General features: G+C 36.2%; 3 protein-coding genes, 2 non-coding genes and 1 pseudogene across 8 annotated transcripts; 5 read left to right on the forward strand and 1 right to left on the reverse strand.

The window, feature by feature from the left end:
* The first annotated feature begins 1,079 nt into the window (after positions 1 to 1,079).
* Positions 1,080 to 1,840, forward strand: LOC147276169 (putative lipid-transfer protein DIR1 pseudogene; annotated as a pseudogene).
* Positions 1,841 to 4,527: 2,687 nt separating this feature from the next.
* On the forward strand, positions 4,528 to 5,188 carry LOC147276170 (putative lipid-transfer protein DIR1). Its single transcript, XM_086254903.1, has one exon. It carries the CDS (start codon positions 4,593 to 4,595, stop codon positions 4,914 to 4,916), a length of 324 nt encoding a protein of 107 aa, XP_086111029.1. The 5' UTR covers positions 4,528 to 4,592; the 3' UTR covers positions 4,917 to 5,188.
* Positions 5,189 to 6,511: 1,323 nt separating this feature from the next.
* Positions 6,512 to 7,981, reverse strand: LOC147276171 (Lactoylglutathione lyase / glyoxalase I family protein). Its single transcript, XM_086255123.1, has 2 exons — positions 7,607 to 7,981; positions 6,512 to 7,058 (listed from the first exon to the last, which is right to left on the reverse strand). The coding sequence occupies exons 1-2, from the start codon at positions 7,879 to 7,881 to the stop codon at positions 6,785 to 6,787; spliced, it is 549 nt and encodes a 182-aa protein (XP_086111249.1). The 5' UTR covers positions 7,882 to 7,981; the 3' UTR covers positions 6,512 to 6,784.
* A 5,228-nt stretch (positions 7,982 to 13,209) lies between these two features.
* TRNAK-UUU (transfer RNA lysine (anticodon UUU)) lies at positions 13,210 to 13,282 on the forward strand. Its single transcript has one exon. It is a non-coding gene; the product is annotated as a tRNA-Lys (tRNA).
* Positions 13,283 to 14,893: 1,611 nt separating this feature from the next.
* TRNAK-UUU (transfer RNA lysine (anticodon UUU)) lies at positions 14,894 to 14,966 on the forward strand. The gene has a single exon. It is a non-coding gene; the product is annotated as a tRNA-Lys (tRNA).
* A 116-nt stretch (positions 14,967 to 15,082) lies between these two features.
* LOC147276174 (protein PEP-RELATED DEVELOPMENT ARRESTED 1, chloroplastic) lies at positions 15,083 to 19,843 on the forward strand. Of its 4 annotated transcripts, none has more exons than XR_015124056.1 (10): positions 15,083 to 15,537; positions 15,862 to 16,017; positions 16,620 to 16,688; positions 16,820 to 16,990; positions 17,452 to 17,595; positions 17,684 to 17,842; positions 18,013 to 18,078; positions 18,375 to 18,434; positions 18,706 to 18,831; positions 18,990 to 19,843. XR_015124056.1 is itself a non-coding variant. In XM_086255432.1 (9 exons), exons 1-9 carry the CDS (start codon positions 15,166 to 15,168, stop codon positions 18,748 to 18,750), a joined length of 1,242 nt encoding a protein of 413 aa, XP_086111558.1. In that variant the 5' UTR covers positions 15,084 to 15,165; the 3' UTR covers positions 18,751 to 19,843. The 4 variants fall into 4 exon arrangements, 1 of the variants encoding a protein (XP_086111558.1); XR_015124057.1 differs by having other exon boundaries at positions 18,993 to 19,843; XR_015124055.1 differs by having other exon boundaries at positions 15,084 to 15,537; positions 18,706 to 19,104; positions 19,422 to 19,843.
* Positions 19,844 to 22,445: the final 2,602 nt, after the last annotated feature.

Below are 22,445 nucleotides of genomic sequence, written 5' to 3' on the forward strand. Positions count from 1 at the left end.
AAAATGTATTTTGTTTTCAAATTCAATTACCTTTAACTGGTAGATGCATTTATTTTCCAAATTCGATTTGAAGCTTGACCATTAAATGCCTTTATTTCTTAAGTTTTATGCCAATACTTTATTATGAATTTACCAGAAATCTATACGAATCTTGATCATTAAATGCATGCTCATGCATCTGACTCTTGAACAGAAGATGCATGCACCAAATTACAATTTTGGTGCATGTGATTTGGACAACTTTGCATTGGACCCTCTGATTTTGCCAATTGTACTTCTGTAGTTTTAATCTTTCCTTAAGGAGAAATCAACAACTTTGTTTGAATTGGCAGACGATATGATCATAATGCATGTAGAGTGATTAAAGTGTCAAATTGTCCAATTTAATTATGAGGATTAAACTAGAGAATAATTAAAATGATATTGATCAAAGTGAAAGATAGTCTAAACTAGAAGAACCAAAATCATAATTTGACATTACTTAAAATAACCTTAAGAGATTAAAAACTTTGGTTAAATCATATATTATAATTCGTTATTGTTGAACAAGAGTTTGTATGGACATTAGAACTCATTTTATGGTTTTCAATTTAATTATTGTATGTATTTATGTCTCATGGGGTTGCAATCAGACAACGCATTTATAAGCTAGACAGGCACTTATGTCTTATGATTTTCATGTATGAATAGAAGATATTCTAATTGGTGAATGATAAAAAAACTGCAACCATGTATTGTTTGTATAGTATTATAAGATCTATATTGGGTGAAATAACTTGGTGGCTGGTGCACAATATAAGAATTAAGTAGAGCATCAAAGTTGAAACCAACCTAGCTCATAACTTGAACCAACATATATATAAAAACGACAACCGGCCAAACTCATTATTGTTCCTTTGAATCTATATCCCACTCAGTCACAAGCTCACATTAGTACTTTACACATGTATAACCTTTCTGTGTGCTGTTAGCTAAGTTAGCTTCCCGTGACTCTCAGAATACTGCCAATTCTCATTCACGGGCTTCAAACTTTGTGGCTCCTAAAACTTCTCCCATTCTCTATATAACAACACTTTCTCGATCACACACTCTCCATCACTGAAAAGCAAATCAGAAACTAGTGAAACTGATGATGATGGGTAGCATTAGCAACAAGTTGGTGGTGGTTTTGGTTGTAGCAATGGCTATGGCCATGTTCATGTTTGAGGGGTCAAGAGCGATCACCTTTTGCAATTTGAATGAAGCGGGTCAGGATGCTTGCAAACCATCAGTGACAAAGCCGAATCCAAAAGACCCGACCCAGGAGTGTTGCAAGGCTCTTTCAAAGGCTGACTTGGGCTGCCTCTGTTCTTACAAGAGCTCAATGCTGTTGCCTGCTGCTGGAATCGATCCTGAGCTTGCCATGGGTCTACCAGTTAAGTGTGGCCTCACCCCTCCTCCCAATTGTTAAGCTTCTCTCTAAAGTGGGCCCAGTTGGGTCTCACATTCTACGTGGGCCTACTACGTATTATGTGAGAACTACATGCACTGGGCCTCAAGTCCAATAGTGTTGGACGTACTACGTGTGCCCCATGTGATATGAGAAATAAAACCTAGTTTACAGGTGATTAGAGGTGTAAAATGGGTATGTCTGTTTAGCAAAAGCCCATACATTCCAGCTCCTTGTGTTCTATATGGAGCCGAAAATGAGCTTGAACTGTGTTTGTAAATGTTCGTGTGGCGTTGTCTAGACTCAACTAAGCTTGTGCCATGTTTTCTTCTCATTGTATTTGTTTGTGTAATGAATTTTATCTTGCAGTGTTTCGTTTCAAAAATTGAAAGTAAAGTGAGTTTTATGAGAGGTTAAGTTCCAAACTGTGTTTGCCAATTGTTGGGAGATTATTAATTAGTGCCATAAGATCTTCGATTAATAAGGATCCACACTTGGATTAGTATTGATCCCCCGCCTCCACATCTTAACAAAACACTCATCTCCTTCTCTCAGTCTATGCACCATGGTGCGTAAACTGCACACAAAAATTGTAGTGAAATACTAAGACGGAGACCTTTCCTTCATATATTCTGGTTTTTAGGCAAAGCCTATCACAAGCTTAAAGGCCATGACATTTGTTTCTTTAAAAAACAGGCATGATATTTTTTGTTCTTAGGATTTAATTGACTTAATTGCCTCTCCATAGCCCCATTAGGGGTATCCATGGTTCGAAAAACTGAACCATAAAGGCATAATCATAACCAAACAAATATTTTCGAAATAGCCAATTTGAGAACCAAAACCAAACAAAGCCTAGCCAGCCGACTATTTTGGTTAATCGAGAATATCGGTTCAGTTGGTTTGATTATCCAAAAACCAAATAACAACTGATATACCCTAAACACCATACCTTATCGCATATACTCATATACCACATACCATATACTAGTATACTCTATACCAATTACCTATACTATTATACTCTATACCCTAAACTATATACTTTTAACTAAAATTGTTTTAGTATATATATACCCTAGTAGTATAGTATATACAAACTCTAAATGATAGACTAATCCTATAAAGTATAAACTATACTATAAACATATACAAACATATATAAACATATATTATAAACCTAGAAACTTTACTATAAAATATAATAAATATATACAAACATATATACATTATAATAGGTATAAACTATATACTAAATAAACTATAAAGTATATAACATAATAAACATATACAAACATATATAAACTATAATAGTAAATTTAGAAAATTAGAATTAAATACCAAATATCAATAGTTTTTTCAGTAAAGCAATAAGACACTAATTTTATTTAGTTTAGGTACTAACCTAGAGTAAGACATTTTGGATTAGGTCACAAATCAGTTTGTTATATAGTTGTGACTATCGAACAATCACAGTTGTGATTGAACTGTGACTGTTTCAAATTTATAAAAATTCAAAATTTTTAAGAGTTTAATACTTTTGATTTAGACTTGGGGGATGAAGTCATATAACTCAATACTAAACATTAAAGTTTAAGTCTTGCAAATATTAAAAAAACAACAAATCAATAAAAAAGTTATGACTGTTAGACAGTCACAGCTTGATATAACCATGTTTTTTAAAATTGGTACCTAAAATGAAATTTAGTACCTAAAGTAAAATGACATAAATGTTTTGGTAGTTAAAATGAAAAAACATTATAATTTGGTACCTAAAATCAACGGACCTTAGTAAATTTAGTTTATTATATAATAAGTATTAAAATCATATATAAAAATAAATATATATTATAAATGGTGGTTCGATTCAGTTAAAACTCAAAATTTTAATATTGAAAACCAAAATCAAGCCGCTCATTATTGGTTTGGTTTGTTATCTACAATAAAAAATAAAAAATTAGACCACATCAATCGGTTTGATTTGGTTCGGTTCGAAATTTAATTTTTGGTATTTTTGCACACCCTGGCCCCCATTTAATCGCGACTCACGAGAATCCGACGGTTGATTCCCAACAAGCCATTGGTATTTGGTAATTTGCCATAACGTCCCAAATTCCAAGGCTTGAGGGACCACAGCGACTACTTGTACAAATTGTAGAACTCGTTTACCAATTGCCATGCCCATACAAAACGGCTAATTCCACAGTAAAGACACGTGGCAAACAACTTATAGGTTTCCGTACAAACCTCCTCAGGGTCAAGTCCCTCCACCTGCTTTCCCTGAACTGTACCACGCCCTATGCCCACATTTAAGTGGCACACCCCCAAATAATAATAAAAAAACATCCAACTCAACCATGCAATCAGACGGCGTATTTATAAGCTAATTAAACATGCGCTTATGTCTTATAATTTTCATGTGTGGATAGAAGTGATCACAATATCTTCAAGAATCAAGAAGAAAGGAAAAGAGAGAGAGAGATCTTGAAGAGGAAACTGTATTTTTCATTAAGAACAGAACATATTACAAGAATAAGGAAGCTAAGAACCTTTAAAGCCATCTAGCTAACAAGCTTGCTAATAAAAATATCTAACAAATCAAACAGATGCTCCAACTAAAGCCACACGTTATACAGCCACATGTCATACATTGAAAGGTCTACAAATTTCCAATACCCCAACCAAGCTACTGACAGCTGGACAGTCATAATGGGGGAAATAACTTGTGGCTGGTGCACAATAAAACAAGTAAGTAGAGCGTCAAAGTTGAAACCAAGAAGAACAACCTTAGCTCATAACATGAAGAACAACCATATATATAAAAACGACAACCAAACTCATTATCAATCCTTTGAATGTAGAACTCACTTAGTCACGAGTTCACATTAAGTAGCTTCCGTCACTCTTGTTGAAGGAATTTAGACATTTATTTCAAAATTAATTGATAACGAGAGGAGTAGCCGACACTATGTAAGATTATACTTTCCAACGTGAATAATAGTCCACATTCTCACACTATCACTCTCAGATTAATAGGTTTCAAACTTTAATTTGTGGCTCCTAAAACTTCTCCCATTCTCTATATAACAACACTCTCTCGTTCACACACTGTCATACAGCAGCCTACCACTCCATCACTGAAGCAAATCAGAAACTAGTGAAAATGGTGATGATGGGTAGCATTAGCAACAAGTTGGTGGTGGTTTTGGTTGTAGCCATGGCTATGGCCATGTTCATGTTTGAGGGGTCAAGAGCGATCACCATTTGCAATTTGAATGAAGCGGGTCAGAATGCTTGCAAACCATCAGTGACAAAGCCGAATCCAAAAGACCCGACCCAGGAATGTTGCCAGGCTCTTTCAAAGGCTGACTTGCCCTGCTTCTGTTCTTACAAGAACTCACCGCTGCTGCCTGCTGCTGGAATCGATCCTCAGCTTGCCTTGGGTCTACCAGCTAAGTGTGGCCTCACCCGTCCTGCCAATTGTTAAGCTTCTCTCTAACGTGGGCCTACTACTTATTATGTGAGAACTACATGCATTGGGCCTCAAGTCCTATAGTGTTGGACGTACTATATGTTCCCCATGCGATATGGAAAATAAATGGAAAATTAGGATTAAATTTCTATTTCCAATAATCTTTGAAGAATAATGCTATTTGTACACGTTTATTTGACCACATTAGTTGACCACCTTATGTGGCAGCTGATGTGGTCATGCCATATCAATTAATAAAATAAGTTGACATGAATTTAAAGTTTTAATTATTTAGATTTTAGCTCATGTCATTAATTTTCTTAGGGTTTTGGGTGAATTTTGGCGCGATTTGTTCAGACCCAAAAAATAGATATAGAAAAAGAGCCTCCCAATAAGGATGACTACTCAGTGACTTTTCATTCCACAACTAACAGGAAGAATTACATCATAAAATATCCAGGCTTATATAAAGGCATCAGATAGCGAAAGTGTGAGCCAAGCTAGTGCTAATAGAATTGAGAGATAATATTATAATTACAAGTTTACAACTGAAATGGTATTAACTAAAACGATGTGTATTGCTTATGAGGAGTAAAATGGGTTGGGCTAAGTAAATGAAGCAATGAACTGGACTACTATATGAATAAGGTTCCTACCACGATTTTGCTGAGATTTGGATGTGAATTTCTTAAGCTTGTTTGGTTGTAGAGGTATCCGATCTTCGAATAATAAGGATCCACACTTGGATTAGTATTGATCCCCTCCACACCTTAACAAAACACTTAACTCCTTCTCTCGGTCTATGCACCGTAGTGCATAAACTGCACACAAAAATTGTAGTGAAATACTAAGACGAGACCTTTCCTTCATAAATTCTGATTTTTAGACAAAGCCTATCACAAGCTTAAAGGTCATGAGACTCATGACATTTGTTTCTTTAAAAAACAGGCATGATATTTTTTGTTCCGAGGATTTAATAAGAATTTAATTGACTTAATTGCCTCTCCATAGCCCCATTTAGTCGCGACTCACGAGAATCCGCCGGTTGATTCCCAACAAACCATTGGTATTTGGTAATTTGCCAAAACACCCCCAATTCCAAGGCTTGAGGGACCACCGCGACTACTTGTACAGATTCTAGTACACGTTAACCAATTGCCATGCCCATACAAATATTTAAAGACCCCAAGAGGACAATGCTGACTTCTCCATATAAAACGGCTAATTTCATAGTAAAGACACGTGGCAAACAACTAAAAGCTTGCCTTACACAACTCCTCAAGGTCAAGTCCCTCCACCTGCTTTCCCTGAACTGTACCTACCCCCATGCCCACAGAGTCACAGACCCTATTTAATTGCTTTCTCAATCGTAACGATTGAACTTTTTTTCTAAAGAAAGCATAGAATATAATAGAAAGGCACAAGACACCACAAAAAACAAAATTCTATTGGAAACAAAAAATTATCCACATTTAAAGGCAATGAAAACCCACAATTGCCCTTGCCTTCGTCGCATTCTCGACAAATAATAATAAACAAACAGCCAATTCAACTATGCAATAATAAATAAAATGAAAAAAAAAAAAGCATGCACAAAATAAGACACAAAATTGAAAAAACCGACTCAGTTTCGGTAACTGAATTAAGCAAAATAGTTTGTTTCATAATCCAACTGTTCAAAATAACCTACCAACCAGGCTATGATCCAAAATATTAACCATACCACCATATCATCGTCAGAGTCTAAAATCCTAACCAGCTAAATGTCATTTCATTTACCCAGACACATGGGTCCCACCACTTTGATTCAAAATAAACCTAATGCAAAAACAGAAACAGTACTGCAGAGCAGAGCATGGCAGATCAAAGACGAATAGATCAAATCAGACGTCACCGGCGACCGGAGCTGCTGGTGCAACGGACTCAAGCACAGAGGGCTTCTCACCAGCAGAAACGGTGTCGATGCTGATGCGCCAGTTGTAGCCGAATGGGTCCTTCAGCTTGGCCACGCGCACACCTGGACGGTAAGGGTCCTCCGCCACGTCACCCTCAACAACAGCACCAGCCTTCACAGCACTCGCGATGGCAGCCTCCAGGTTTGAAGAAATCTGAATCTCAATGCAAAACCTACTCGCTCCCTCCATGTCCACAGCAACACTGGCCAAACAGGGGAATATTATTATTATTATAAACACACAACCAAACAAAGAACAAAAGGAGTAAATATATAGTTCGATTATAAGATGAAATGAAAAAAGAGAACAAAAATACGCGAATAAATAGTATAGGAATAAACAAATCCAAAATCTCACTGACGGATCTAACATTAAAGATATTTCCAAGGAAAAGAAACTTTGGTATTAGAGCCAAAAAAAATTAAAATTAAGATATCACAATAAAAGAGGAAAGCAAAAGGCCATCGCTAAAAATATCAGCCAAAAATGAGCAAAACAGTAGAAAAAGCTTGCAACCATTATGAAAAAAAAGAAGAGAAAATAACATGAAAATTACAAAGCGCCATTTTTAATCACAGCTGTATCTGCAAGAACTCTATGAAACAAACAATAGGCGCTACTGTGCTAGTAAATACAGTCTAAGAAAATCACTAAGCTCAAACAACTCAAACAAAGCATAGATCTAAAGAAATCTTAACAAAAACAAGCTTGAAGGAAACAAAAAAGAGAAACAGTGAAATCTTAACGTACGGTTCGCCGGAAGAGTTGACGTTATCGGAGACTATAAGAGTGAAGGAACCGAGCTTGAGCCGAGCCTCTGCAATGTACGGACGGTCCTGCTCTGCCTTGCGTTTCGAGTGCAAGTGACGGTGAACCTCCACGGCACCGAAGGCGGCCTTGTAGAACTGAACGGCGTCGTCAGCCTTCGGAGCTTCGAGAAACAGCTGCGGGACCGCCTCCGTGATCCGAAAGCCCGCCGCCGCGGCATTCTCAGCTTCACCATTCTTGACCTCCTGGGGCGCCATTGATTCTCTCAGAGAAGAAAACGAAAGCTAAAGAGAAAGTTCGAGAGAGAGCGAAAACCCTAGGAGAGAGAAAACGCAGAGAGCAAAGGACGAAAATGAAATTGGCGTGTGGGTTTTGAGGAGGGGTTGAGGGGAGGGAATTTAAAGAAGCGGGGAAGAGCAACCGTTCGCTATTCCATGAGGGTAAATCGGGGATAACGTAAATGTTGAGGTTATCACGCTACCCTTAATATTGCGAGTTATTACGGATATTACCCCTCCAGTTCCCAAAATTTCCTTTCGACCGCTATGCAATTTTCTTTTATGTCCTTCTGGACTTCTGGCTTTTCATATTGACCCATGTCCGCTCAGTTTCCCATGACCTTTCTAATTAAAAAGACAAAAAGGATTGACCAATAATAATGGTCCACGACTACACGCTTTGTATTAGAATCCGTACCTTCTATGATTCTATCCTATTTCTACCTTTTTTTTCTTTTTTGGGTCTCAGGAAAATAAAAAGGAGAGCAAAGGCCAAAGGCCAAACAAAACTGTCACAGTATTTTTTGGTTATCGATTAAGGCTTAATTTGGGATTACTGTGAGAAAAAACAGCTGTGAAGTAAAGCAGCTGTGAAGTAAACTCAGTTGTGGAGTAAAGTAGTTAAGTGTTTGGTAAACTATATTTTCAAAAGTGCTGTGAGTATAAAAAATAGTATAAAGATATTTGATAAATTGTAATGTAAAACTGTTGTGGCTATTTATAATTACTAAATTGAGAGTATTAGAGGTAAAATAAAATTTTCATTGTCGTTGTGATTCACTGCAGCTTTCAAATGCACCTACAAACTTACTTTCTATTTTTGCTGTGAGGAGTTGAGAATTGTGGGGCAAAACACTTTTTCATTTTTTTACAAACACCAAAACTGTTGTGGGTGATTGAGAATTGTCATCCACAGCAGCTTTTGGGTTCTCTACAACAATCTTAAACGGGGGGCCTAAATGGTTTCTCTTGCTTTTCTTGTTTATAGTCCAGGTATGTGAAAATAAAAGTTAATTACACTTACACCCCTGAGGTTTATCGTCTTTTTACATGTACTCCCTGAGGTTTCAACAATTACACATACACTTCTTGAGGTTTCAAAACTGTTACATATAACCCCCTATAGTGAGACGAAAAATTATGAGAAATTATGCAAAAAGACATGTTAATGGGTGAAATGGTCTAATAAGATTACTCAAATTATAAGATCCAACCTCAATACAAATATTTTCTTTTTTATTTATTTATTTTTTTTCTCTTGTAGGGGGTTATATATAATAGTTTTGAAACTTCAGGAGATGTATGTGTAATTTTTGAAACCCTAGGGGGTGTATGTGAAAATACGATAAACCTCAAGAGGTGTAAGTGTAATTAACTCGTGAAAATAATGATAGTTCTGGTGAGGTGGAATATGGTAATGGCAGTTGAAACGCAGCGTTTGAGATAGTGAACTTAAATCATGTAGTTCAAAAATTGTGATTGTAATTTATCATGAAAATGATATGCTAGTATGCTAATCGTTTCTTCAAAGCGAATCCAGCTTTTTTTTTTTCTATAATTAAATGGACACTTAATTGTTACCAAGTTCTAAATGATAATTCTACTTGCACTCCCTAATAAGGCTTCCTACTATTATTTGGAGAAAAAAATCTATCATTGTTTAAACATTACATGCATATAATCTGTGTTAACACTCTCACACATTAACAAGATTTGGGATGTAAGAATGAACCAAATTGGGATAAAAGAAGTATCTTCACTAAGACAATATAAATGTACTTGTTGTTCATAACAGATTTATACAATATTTTTCTCACATCATTTCAATAATAACTTGTTATAATAGAAGTGTTGTATATATTCAGGAGCTTCTGGTGGAGTCTTTGGCTCTCACTTTTCAATTTTCGTTGGATCTTATTATATGGGGTTAATTGGGTGGCTTTACTTTGATTTGTCCTCATTGTTATTTTTAATTTTTACTTTGCTTCATCGGAGGATGGTTGCAAGTAGGGGTGGGTTCGGTCCGGTTACCGAACCGAGAACCCCAAACCGGCAACCGACCGGACCCCCTCGGATGGCCCTTTTGGTTACCGAGACCGGAACCGAAATGCCGGTAAACCGGCACTCGGTTGACCGGCATTTTCGGTCGGCTCGGCTCGGTATGGGCCTTGACCGACACGGTGCGACGAATGGGTGGCGAGAGGGCAGCGAGACAAAGGGTTTTCAGTTTTAAGCAACAACCCAATCCATTTATATAATTAGATGGAGAATGAAGAGAGGATAAACTTTAATACTTGGGTCGACGGAAAATACCGTCGGAATTTGAAGAAATCCGGCGAGGAAGGCACGGCTTGGAGCGGTGATTCTGTCGCATGGGGAGGCCGGCCGAGCTAGGTGGCGGCTGGGTTGTGTTGGCGCCGGCTTGGGGAGTCGACCAATGGCCTTGGATTGCTGGGAGGTAGCCGGCGACGGTGAATCTTGGCTGAGCACGGTCGCGCAGGGAGAGAAAGTGAGAGAGAATGAGAGAGGAAATGGTTAGAGAGAAAATAAAGAGGAAGATAAGAATAGGGAGGAAGGTGGGGCATTGGGCAGTGCGCACGCACAGAGAAAAAAAGGTTTAGATGAGGTTATATAGGTCTGTTTCTTTTAGAAGTGAGTAAATGTCAATTTCTCTAGTTGTAGCTGTATGTGTCAGTAATTTTGATGGGAACAAACCTTTTTGGTTTAGAGAAGTATAAAAAAGAATGGGGAAGAAAGAGAAAATAAAAAAAAATTAGTATTTTAGTAATTTAGACATTAGGATATTTTGGGATTTAGAGTTTTTACTTGTATTAAATATATTTTATATAATACATTTCTATACTTTAAACATCTATAGATTATAGTTATTAGTTATAGACTATTATCATATTATCATGCTAAACATTTATATAGACAATTGTTATTAGTTATATACCAACTATAAATTATTAAATTATTATCAATTATAATCTTATGGTATATAATATATCAGTATAGGATATAATAAGCCTTATAAGGTATAAGATTTGATAAAATACACAATAGGGTTTAGGGTATGAGATATAAGAATATGATATAGGGTTTAATATTTAGTTTATAGTTATATAACTTATATGGTATAAATTGTTTCGGATATGTTATAATATTAGTTTAGGGTATTTTTAATTAGTTTTTATATAGAAATGTATTATATAAATTAAAAAACATATAAATTATTAATTATAGGGCTTAGGGTATAGAAAGGGTTTAGGGTTTAGGATTTATAAATTTATATATTTTTTATATAAATTATAAAAATGTATATAAATGTATATAGAAAGGTATTTTAAGATATAGAAATGTATAAAAATGTAATATTTAAATTAAATGTTATATATACTCGGTTCGGTTCGGTAAACCGACGGTTCTAAGATCTGAGAACCGGAACCGGAACCAAACATACCTGTTCGGTTGGCAAACCGATATCTCGGTACGATTTCTCTCCAGTACGGTTATTCTCGGCATCGATTGGAGCGGTTTTGGATACGGTCTCAGTTTTTCGGGCAAACCGACCCAGCCCTAGTTGCAAGCCATTGGTGACAAAGCCCAATCCAGTTGACCCGAACCAGGAATGTTGCAAGGCTCCTTCAAAGGTTGAGTGCGGCCTCAGCCGTCCTGCCAATTGTTAAGCTTCCTCAAATGTGGACCTGGTTGGGTCTCATATTCTATGTGTAGCCCCACTGCTATGTTCACCACTTGACCTACATATTATGTGAGAACTACATGCATTGGACCTCAAGTCCAAAGCTTTTGAACTTGGACTTGAGCCCATGTGGCGAGGAAAATAAACTCTCCGTTTGACATTATTTTTAAAATCGGCAAAAATGTTTTTAAATTAATAAAAACGCTTTTAGTTATGTTTGACATAAATAAATAAAAGTGCTTCTGGATTATAAAAGTAGTTTTTTGAGAATCACATGTTCCTCAAGAAACACTTTCTAGTGCTTTTGCATGAAATACTTGAAATTTGTATGTACTTATGAGCAAAAGCGCTTATAGCAAAAACATCATTGATTATAAGCGCTTTTAAAAAATAGTGTCAAACAGGCCCTTAGTGGTGGGTCGCAAGTTGTTTGTTTTAGTTTTTTACTCCAAGAACTACTGAAATACTAAGTAATATTGAAAAACTGAAAATAGAAATACATAAAACTTCAAAATTACTTTAAAAATGCAGTGTAGGCCGCTAATGACTACAAGTGCAAAGCAAAATAACGTTTTGGCTAAGCAAGCCCTTCCAGTACATGAAATTTCTTCAAGTGAAAAGTGAAAAATGAAAGGCGAAGAAGAAGGCCAAGACAGAAAGCATTCCGCATAAACACCAAAAAAGCATGCTCAGCACAACTAGCTTTTCTAGCCCTCTCCAATGGTACGTGGAACCAATCTTGACCATAACAATCAATCCTATACCTAACATCTTCTTGTATGATCTTCAAAAGCTGCTCCTGTACGTGTACGTCTTAGTTTTACTACTGTGAATGCGATTATTTCTCTCTGTCCACACGTACGTGGTAGACCGTAGACGAAACAATTGGAAGTGAAATCTATAACATAAGTAATTAAATAGGATATATCCTGTTAAGTGTTATCAAATTCATTTGATCCATCACCAGCTGATTGCGTGTTAACTCTTGCACTTCATTACCATACATTTAATTTGATACCTTACATATAAGTTATTAAGTTTCAAGTGATGTAAAGATTCAATATATATTTGTATTATTGTATACATGTGTGTGTTCCCGTGTACTGATTCCGTGCATAAAAAAAAATAAAAAAAAATAAAAGTCTTGGGAGTGTTGGATTAGAGGTGAATCATGTGGCTTTAATTTTCAATTAGGACCTCAACCTGAGTAATTCAGTTTATAATCTCATCATCACTAAAATGATTGTAGAGGTCAAGATCACTAACATGGATCATAATTATTTACAAGCATAAGAGGCTGAGCATAATCAATTAATTTGCCTTTTTGAGTATTATGGAGTTTCATATAAATGAAGTCCGCATCATCTAATTGAAGCTAAAAGCCTAAAACCATGTTAAACGTACGACATTGGATTGGTAATATCCAGCCAAAATCACAAAAGCCATCTTAGCTCAGCTGTTAGAGAGCATGGTTTTTATGGGTTTAATTCACAGACGGCTTTGAAGTTATCATTACTCATTAGAGTCTAATCTAATGGTGTTTAGTAGTTAATTATCTTTACTAATTAATTATAATTTCAACTAATAAAGCAAATGCTGCCAAAGCCGTCTTAGCTCAGCTGGTAGAGCGCATGGCTTTTAACCATGTGGTCGTGGGTTCGATTCCCACAGACGGCGTTGCGCTTTTAATTTTGGCTTATCAAATATCAATAAGCCATTGTATCACATTTGTTCGTTATAAGCTAAACAATGATCCACTTGTGTTTGTGACTTGTATAATTTCGTTTTTATTTTTATGAAAGGACCCATATATAGCCATCATAACTGGGCGCTACGAGTTTTAGAATGCGCATAAACTTTTTTTGTGGTGACATTTTATTTAACCTCTACTATACTTATTGTTCAAGTTTAACAATAAGGAAACCTTTATAAGTATTAGTCACATAGCAGATGGTCATACCGTTCATGTCAAATCCTTTCACATGTCATTTTGCCTTGTTGTCTTTGGGTGGAAAATTTATTAGCTGCCTTTGACTTCAAACATACAATATTTAATAATTTAATAATAAAGAATGTTGAATTAATGGATTGAAGCATTAATATTAGCTTTCCGAGTACCTTTTGAGTTGAGTTTCAGTTTACACACAAAGAGATAGAGAGTAGGTGGAGAAAAAAAAAAGCAGCAGAAGCAAGAAAAAGAAAAAACCAAACCAGCAACCAAGTCTCATTCTCTTTCTCTCTGTAAATGTGTCAGAGACTATAACCGTCCTTTTTGTTTCATAGCAACTTTCGTTTTCAATTTTATAGTTTGTTTGATTTCGATTGCAGATTCATATTTATCTTTATTTTGAGCTCAGATCTGTAGTTGATTGCATTGAAATCGATTTTTCAGTTCGCGGTTTCAATTTTAGTTCGTAGTTGTAGTTTACAGTTTCAGTTTCAGTTCACAATTTCAGTTTGCAGTTGCATTTTCAGTTCGTAGTTTCAGTTCACAGTTGCAATTTGCAGTTGCAGTTTCAGTTCATAGTTTCAGTTTCAGTTTGCAGTTTTAGTTTTAGTTTTAGTTTTAGTTTACAGTTTTAGTTTGCAGTTTTAGTTTTAGTTTCAATTCACAGTTTTAGTTTGCGGTTTCAGTTGAAATCTCAATTGCAGTTTCAGTTTCAATTGTAATTTTATTTATGAAAATTCTCAAATTTGATGTATTATTTTGAATTCTAAGTTTCATTTAGCCCCGTTAGCAAAAATAAAGCTGACATTTAACTGTTTTCTCAATAAATTGATGGACGAAATTTCATTTTTTAATTTACATAATAAATCAGGTGTATATTTGAAATATTTGAAAGTTCGTAGACCCCGTTGAAATAACATATATAGTTATGTGTCTAAATTAAATTTATGTCTAATAATTTTCTGAAATATGGAGTCCTCCTTTTAATGTTTTTAGATTTGGGTGCGCACTCTAAGGAATTTGTTTGCATGTGTCGTTAGCTTGCAGGTAGTGTTCATCACTTTCCGCTTTTATGGTTGACTAGATTCAATTTTAAAGTTGAAATTTGGGTTAATATATATTACTTGGAAGTTAGTTTTGTGGGTTTGTGTATTTTTGTGTCATGTGTTTTTTGTTGGGCTTTATAGGGGTTGGGCTGTAAGTAAGTAGAAGGTAGAGTTTAGGGTTTAAGGTTTAGGGTTTCAGTAATTATTTTTGTTTGAGTGCTTTTAGTTAATTTAAAAGATTGTTCATACTTTGTAATTAATCGGACTCTTTAATCTGCCCAAATACCTCAACCAGCCGTCTTAGCTCAGCTGGTAGAGCGCATGGCTTTTAACTATGTGGTCGTGGGTTCGATTCCCACAGACGGCGTTCTTAGTTTTATAATTATTTGTTTAAAAATCAATAATCTTTTTAGTCCAAAAAAATAATAATAAACAATAATCTTTTTACAGAAATAATTTCCAGAGATATATCTGCTTCTGAATTTCTATCCCTCTTTCTCCCGCAAAAGCAAAAGCCAAAAGCAAAAACCCAACCAAAACCCAAAACCAGAGAAACCAAACAAAAAATGTTGCAGAGCAGCACCATCTTCACCAGTTGTTCATACCCAGCTGCACAACCTCTAAACCCAGCTATTGTCTCTCCTGCTTTCCCATCTGTCCTCTCATTTTCTTTCACCACACCCTCCTCTCACAACCACAACCACCAGCCGCCCCAACCTCAGTGGCAACGACCAAAGCAACCCATCAAGAAGAAGAAGAAGAGGCAGTTTCTGCGCTTCTGCGGCACTTATGAGGTGGGTGGAGGCTACCCAGATGAGGGATTGGGTGTACAAGACAAGAGCAAAACCACCAACCCAAAATTGGACCCTGCCCAGTATGAAGCTCTTCTTAAAGGCGGTGAGCAAGTCACTTCTGTTCTCGAAGAGATGATCACGCTTGTAAGTTCTCGCTCCTCTCCCTATTCCGATTTTGCAGTTATTTAAGTGTTTCTTTCAACTACCCTGTTGGTTAATTTTGCGGGAAATTGGGTTATGCAGCTGTTTTGTTTTTTATCTAGAGGTTGGTTGCGTATGAGCATTTGTTGGGGTAGTGTAGCTTAAAATAATGAAATGCCATCAAAACGTTACAAACATATTTGTGCATTTTGTCTAGTGCTATTAGTACCATTAGATATGAACATGGATGAGGCACAGTTTGAAATGTTGCAGGGCAAACTGATGCTTCATTATTATACTGATCATTAGTTGTACATGTGGGCACAGTTGGAAGATATGAACATGGATGAGGCTTCTGAAGAGGTGGCAGTGGAATTGGCTGCACAAGGGGTCCTAGGGAAGAGAGTTGATGAGATGGAATCGGGTTTCATGATGGCGCTAGATTACATGATCCAACTTGCTGAGAATGACCATGATGATAAGGTTCCATTTCAACTTTACATATTGCACTAGCTTTAATTTGGTATCTTGCACAATCTTATTTTTTTCAAATATTTGATATCGTATACGTGCCTTTAATTGATGATACATGTTTTTCTGGTTTTTTATTTTTATTTGTTTGTGGCACTATTAATTAGGTTTTGAATTAGCATACACTAAAAACAATTAATGATGCATTTTCTTTTTCGCGGGGAAGAGGGTGGGAGACAGAGGAGGGGAACATAATTTTTGCCTAGCAGTATGTGTGGGCTATGGTGGCTGAGGACTCAACTGGTTCCCCTACCAATTGTTTCCATACTATGATGGGAACTGAACCTTCTAATAATTCATTTATAGCAGCAGTTATGAATTTATTGATGGCTGCAAGCTGCAATTTCAATGCATGAACTTTTATGGCCACATCCAGGCACTTTTAGTACTGCTGTGGCTTGAATACTTTTTTTACATTTAGCCAACTTAAATCGTTTTCCTTTTGTTCAAATAAATTTGGTCCACATAATGTTGTTGTCCTATGATTTAATATCCTGTGACCAAAAGTTAGACATGGGCTCTTTACTCTGACTGTTTTGATCGTCTATTTTCAGCGCAAGTCACTATTGGAGGTGATCAAGGAGACGGTGTTATCTTATCTTACGAAAAAATGCCCCCCACATGTAAGGAGTTTTCTTTTTTAGCCAATTTCTGATTCTTGTTTCCGATTAATTGCTAGTCTCGACTCTTGACCACTATGGTTACTAAAAGCTAATGTTTCCCTTTTAAACTTTTTTTCTGTAATTATTTCTAGGTTCAAGTGATTGGCCTACTCTGTAGAACTCCTCAGAAAGAAAGCAGACATGAATTACTACGCAGAGTGGCTGCGGGTGGTGGTGTGTTTAAAAGTAAAAATGATGTCAAAGTTCATGTTCCAGCTGCAAATCTTAATGATATTGCCAACCAGGCTGATGATTTACTTGAGGTAATCACTACAAAGGCACCTGCATGCTATCATCTTCTGCATAGAGTGCATGTTTGGTTATAAACAATACATGCCTATCATTGTAAATCATGCTGGGAACTATGGGATTGTTGGAACTTCTCTTAAATATTTCAAATGAGATGTGAGACACCATCAGAACATGTTTTTTAATCGAATCTAGGTTTCAAGTTGAATCTTGTTTTGAATTGGGAAACCTCTTTCAGGACTTTCATTTAGTGCTTTCAAATTGAGAAATGGTATTCTTAACTTACAAAGACTATAGTTGTTGTAATGTGTAGTGATATTCAATAGAACTGGCTCAGGTCCTTTCATACTTTTATGTGTTATGTTGCGTGAGGTGTGAATTTGTACTTCCTTTGTTTTTATCAATAGTTGAAGTTAATATGAAAGCTTATTTCTTTTGTTTTTTCTAATCATTTAATTTTTTTTTTTTTTTGAAGACAATGGAAACTCGGCCTGTAGTTCCAGATCGGAAACTGCTTGCAAGACTTGTTTTGATCAGAGAGGAAGCTCGGAATATGATGGGAGGTGGAATACTAGATGAGAGAAATGATCGTGGCTTTAACACTCTTCCTGAATCCGAGGTCTGTATCTGTGCATTTATAAAAAAGTAAAATGTTACCATCATCATCCGTTATTGCTTTGGCATGATTAAAATTCCTGTCAGTGCAGGTGAACTTCTTAACAAAACTGGTAGCTTTGAAACCGGGGAAGACTGTGAAGGAAATGATAAAAGATGTAATGGAAGGAAAAAATGAAGGTGCTGACAATTCTAGCAGTGATGAGGAAGATACCACTGGTAGAAAGGGTTTGAGTGGAATCGCAGGAAGGGTGGGTTTAAAATACAGTCCATAATTATGACGTGTGTGTGGGCACGTGTCTCAATGTGCGCGTGCGCACACATGCATGCGCGCGCACACACGCACACACACACTCACACACAACATGTCTAAATAGTTATTGGTATCAGATCATATTGACTCATGCATCATCATTTCCAGGAAAGTGTTACAGGACGAAAACCACTTCCTGTGCGCCCTGGCATGTTTCTTGAGACTGTCTCCAAGGTAAGAGTCATTTGATGCACCCGTTTAACTTTTAAATTGTAAGTTGTAACACAGTCATTTCAAGCCTTGTGGACCTCAGGGCTCAGGATGTCTAAAGACCACGATGTGGTCAAGTTGGGTAATGTTTGAGGACAATATCTATATTTGGTGTTCAAAATCTTCTAAAAGATTTTTCATACCCCGTAAGCATCTATAAGGTTAAATGGGGTTGAGCCACTTTGATCAAACTGATATAGTGATATATGCAGTAACCCGACTGTTTGGGATAAACCCTGATTGATTCTTGAACTTGCCAGGTTTTAGGTGGTATATATGCTGGAAATGTCTCTGGCATCACAGCACAACATCTAGAATGGGTAAGTTTCTTCCCCCCCACAAAATAAAAGAAGTTGTGCTTTCAATCTTACTGCATGAATTACCAAGCATTTCTTTCAAATTTTTATTATAAAGAAGTCATAACATACACTTCCTTGTTAATCTTCTAATAATTTGTAGCTTGCTTGAGTAAGTCATGTGTGCAAATAGTTTGTCATATCATTTCCCATAATAATTTCCTTCACCACTTTACAGCCATGTTATTCCACATTCTTCCAGTGATTCATTTTGTTCCCTTGTCTCACAATACAGGTTCATGAGAAGACCCTTCAAGTACTTCAGGAAATAGCATTTTAAACATCTTATGGCTGGTGCATCATCTCCATTTTTGGCTAATCATTTGCTGTCAGAACAGAGAAATTTTTTTGCATCAGTCTAGTAATTACCTCCCCCAAACTCACACTACAAAAATTAGGTCGTGAAAATGCGGAGTGCTTTAAAATTTGTCAGTGAGAAAAAAAATGATATACCCACCAGTCTTCCCAAGTGAAATTCATCTCAACTAACTAAATTTTTAATCTATTGTCTAATGATAGTAGGAATCAAACACAAGTATGCCTACATACTTTGTTATAAGGAAAGCACCCAGAATCAGCAAACCATGATGAAGATTCAAGAGTCCAATATACAGATAGTGGAACACCATGTGTGGTAAGGTCCCATACTTGCATCAGTGTACACGTCAGTGGACCTTGGTAATGATTTATATGCCTTGAGGAGTAGAAGCAAACACAGCAAGGAATAAGGATTGCTACATATTCCCCTTATTATTTATAAAGCTTTTTCCCACGCCCTCTTCATGCCCTTTTTTCTTCCCTGCCTTTTGTGTAAAGCAAATATGAAATGCACACAATCCTACCCACTTGGATTTTGCACCACCCTTCTCTACTCTCGACCCACATTGGCATGGCCTACCAATGTTGTCCATCCCATGCTCTCGTGTGAAAAATCTCTTTGTTTTTGTTCAGGGGATTAGCTTTATTATCAGATCAGATAACACCACATAGGCACACATAAAAGCAGAGTTGCCCACCTGAGCCGTCTTTGCAGATTGGTGCCTCACAACTATGTGAAATATGGAAGCTATGACCCAATGATCTGATGGAACTTTTAGTATGCTCTCTATGAGAGATTGAGAGTTTAGAGTGACTGGTTATTTTATGATGATAATTGAACTGTCTAATGATTATTTATAAAAAAGAAGAAAAAAAAAAGAGAAATATAAGTATGGTCTGTGGGGAAGACATGTTACTATATGTCCTATACACTCTCACCTATGGATGACTATTTTATGGCTCATTTCAAATGCTTAAGTTAAATGGGTTTTCACCATATTAGTGTAAAAATTACCATGAAAATAAAGAAAAAAGGTGGAAACTTATTATGTTCATGTCTTGAAGATTACATGTTAACCAAGTTTGGCGCTGTGTTAATTTTGTTGATCGCAAGCATATTATAGTTTCTTTCTGCTTTTTTGAAACATGACCTGTTTAACTTTGGGGTGGCAAGTGACAACGAAAGAAAGATGGTTCAAAACTCTTGCTGTACTAAGTCAAGCTCAGTTTATCCAAAAGATAAAGTTTTTTTTTTTTTCTTTTCTTTTTACCCTTTTTCATTTTAACTTTGAAAAGTTCTTTCTCCAATTGAGCGTGCACAAAATTACAAATGAGCTAATTTGTGAAATGAGGCGTGAATTTACTATCTGGATTAAATGATGTAATAAAGAGATTAAAATAATAGAAATAAATTCAATCTATGATTTAATGGTATATAGTAGTGATAAAAATGATTCAACAATCACATTGTCATTAATAAACATGCATGAAATGTAAAACCTTAGGTTATCACATACATATGACATGTAGCTTGCAAATCAATGAATTGATCTTGTCGTGTGACAAAGGCCATCCTAAAGACCTCTCTACCTAAAACAATTTGAAGGACGGAAGATATTAAAAGGCCACCTAAATGGCTAAATCTTAGGTTGCCCCACTATTATTATTATAAATCAACGTATTAATATTATTATTAAGCTATCAAATAACTATATAATTACTGTTGGGTTGAACCGTTGAATTTGTAACGGTTAAAATTAATAATTTATTGACTCATTATATTAAATCCAACAATTGAATTGTCCATGCTTGCTTGAACCACATATTAATACGGTAATACCTACTAGGCTACTACTAAAATCGAATCGTAGGAAAATCCCAAATATGAACATCCAACAAGTTTACAAGTGCACACTATTTGGTAGGGGAATGGGTCGGTTTTATCAGCCATTACCGACTAACAGATCCATTATTGATCAACTGATAATTCTACCAACAACTAACCCACCAAGTCGGACTGATAATACCAACCGACCCATCAAAGTTGGTTTTAAAATTGATCAAATGTTTGTCTAATAATTCTAACCGACTATATAGGCTTTATCGACAATTGACTCGCAGCTGACCCATAATGGGTGGTCAGTTGTTGGTTGTCAAAAATGGCCTTATCGGCCTTGTCGGGTCGAGTCGGTTGTTTGACCAATATGCAACCGACCCGACCTATTCCCACCTGTATTTGGTGGTTTAACCAGTTACATTGAACCCTATGAAACTATGAAAGTATGAAACGTAAAAAACAACCGTTGTCTCATCAATTCTGCTTTTTAAAAGGCAATCCAACTTTTATCTAGTGGTCCTTTGTAGAGTTGCGGTTTGACAATCCAACCGATATCGGTCTTATCGATAATTGATTCGCAACTGACCCATAATGGGTGGGTCGGTTATTAGTTGTCAAAAATGACCTTATCAATCTTATCAAAAATGACCCATTCTCACCCGTAATTGGTAGTTTAACCAGTTACATTGAAGCCTATGAAACTACGAAAGTATGAAATGTAAAAAACAAGGCATAAATTCAATTTAGACACATAACTATACATGCTATTTCAACAAGGTCCACGAACTTTCAAATATTTCAAATATACACCTGATTTATTATGTAAATTGAAAAATAAAATTTCGTCCATCAATTTATTGAGAGATCAGTTAAATGTCAGCTTGACTTTTGCTAACGGGGATTAATTGGCGACGTGGCACCAACTCAGCATACATTTCCCGCCAAATGAGCAACACATGTCCACTTGACACGGGCCCACACACCCATCACCTCTTTCTCGCTCGTCGAACGCTCTCCTGACCATTTAGTCTCCAAAAAATATCACGTTTTCCCCCAAATTCGAATATAAATCTCTCACTTGTGTTCAACGAGCGAGAAAGAGATGATGAGTTTGTGGACCCGTGTCAAGGGTTAGGTGGACCTGTGTCGGTCATTTGGCGGGAAATGAGCGACACGGGTCCACCTAACCCCTGATACGGACCCACAAACTCTCTCTCTCTATTATTATTAAATTGTGGGCATGTATCGCTCATTTGGCGGGAAATGTTTGCTGAGATAGCGCCATGTTGCCAAGTAATCCCGGTCAGCAAAAACTAAGCTGTCATTTAACTGATCTCTCAACAAATCAATAGATAGAAATTCATTTTTCAATTTAGATAATAGATCGGGTGTATATTTAAAATATTTTAAAGTTCATAGATCCCGTTGAAATAGCTTATATAGTTATGTGTCTAAATTAAATTTATACCAAAAAAACAACCTATGAAAGTATAAAATATAAAAAACAACCGTTGTCTCATCAACTCTGCTTTTTAAAAGGCAATCCAACTTTTATCCAGCTCTACTTTGCAGAGTTGCAGTTGGGCAAAGGCCTATATCAACATCCATATACCCTATACTCTTTCGGAATGAATCACCACGTTATAAGTAATATAATATTCAATGCCCAACTCTAGCTGTTTTAGGCAATTACTAATCCATAAGCCAACTTTATATCCTATACAATCATAATGAATGGTGATTACCCTTTTATAGTTGAAGACAGGAAACATAAATTTATTACATTAAGAAATTAAAAGAGCGGTTGTATTGTAGATTTT

The sequence above is a fragment of the Dryas octopetala genome, chromosome 8, assembly GCF_963921425.1.
Source record: "Dryas octopetala chromosome 8, drDryOcto1.1, whole genome shotgun sequence".
Lineage (NCBI taxonomy): Eukaryota > Viridiplantae > Streptophyta > Magnoliopsida > Rosales > Rosaceae > Dryas > Dryas octopetala.

What these genes read in the sequence shown, in the direction of transcription:
- LOC147276170 (XM_086254903.1), top strand. Translation starts at nt 4,593, where the DNA reads ATGGTGATGATGGGTAGCATTAGCAACAAGTTGGTGGTGGTTTTGGTT.
- LOC147276171 (XM_086255123.1), bottom strand. Translation starts at nt 7,881, where the DNA reads ATGGCGCCCCAGGAGGTCAAGAATGGTGAAGCTGAGAATGCCGCGGCG. An exon ending in GTCAACTCTTCCGGCGAACC is followed by an intron (nt 7,059 to 7,606) that starts GTACGTTAAGAT and finishes CTGTTTGGCCAG; the next exon opens with TGTTGCTGTGGACATGGAGG.
- LOC147276174 (XM_086255432.1), top strand. Translation starts at nt 15,166, where the DNA reads ATGTTGCAGAGCAGCACCATCTTCACCAGTTGTTCATACCCAGCTGCA. An exon ending in ACACTCTTCCTGAATCCGAG is followed by an intron (nt 17,596 to 17,683) that starts GTCTGTATCTGT and finishes CTGTCAGTGCAG; the next exon opens with GTGAACTTCTTAACAAAACT. An exon ending in TTCTTGAGACTGTCTCCAAG is followed by an intron (nt 18,079 to 18,374) that starts GTAAGAGTCATT and finishes TGAACTTGCCAG; the next exon opens with GTTTTAGGTGGTATATATGC.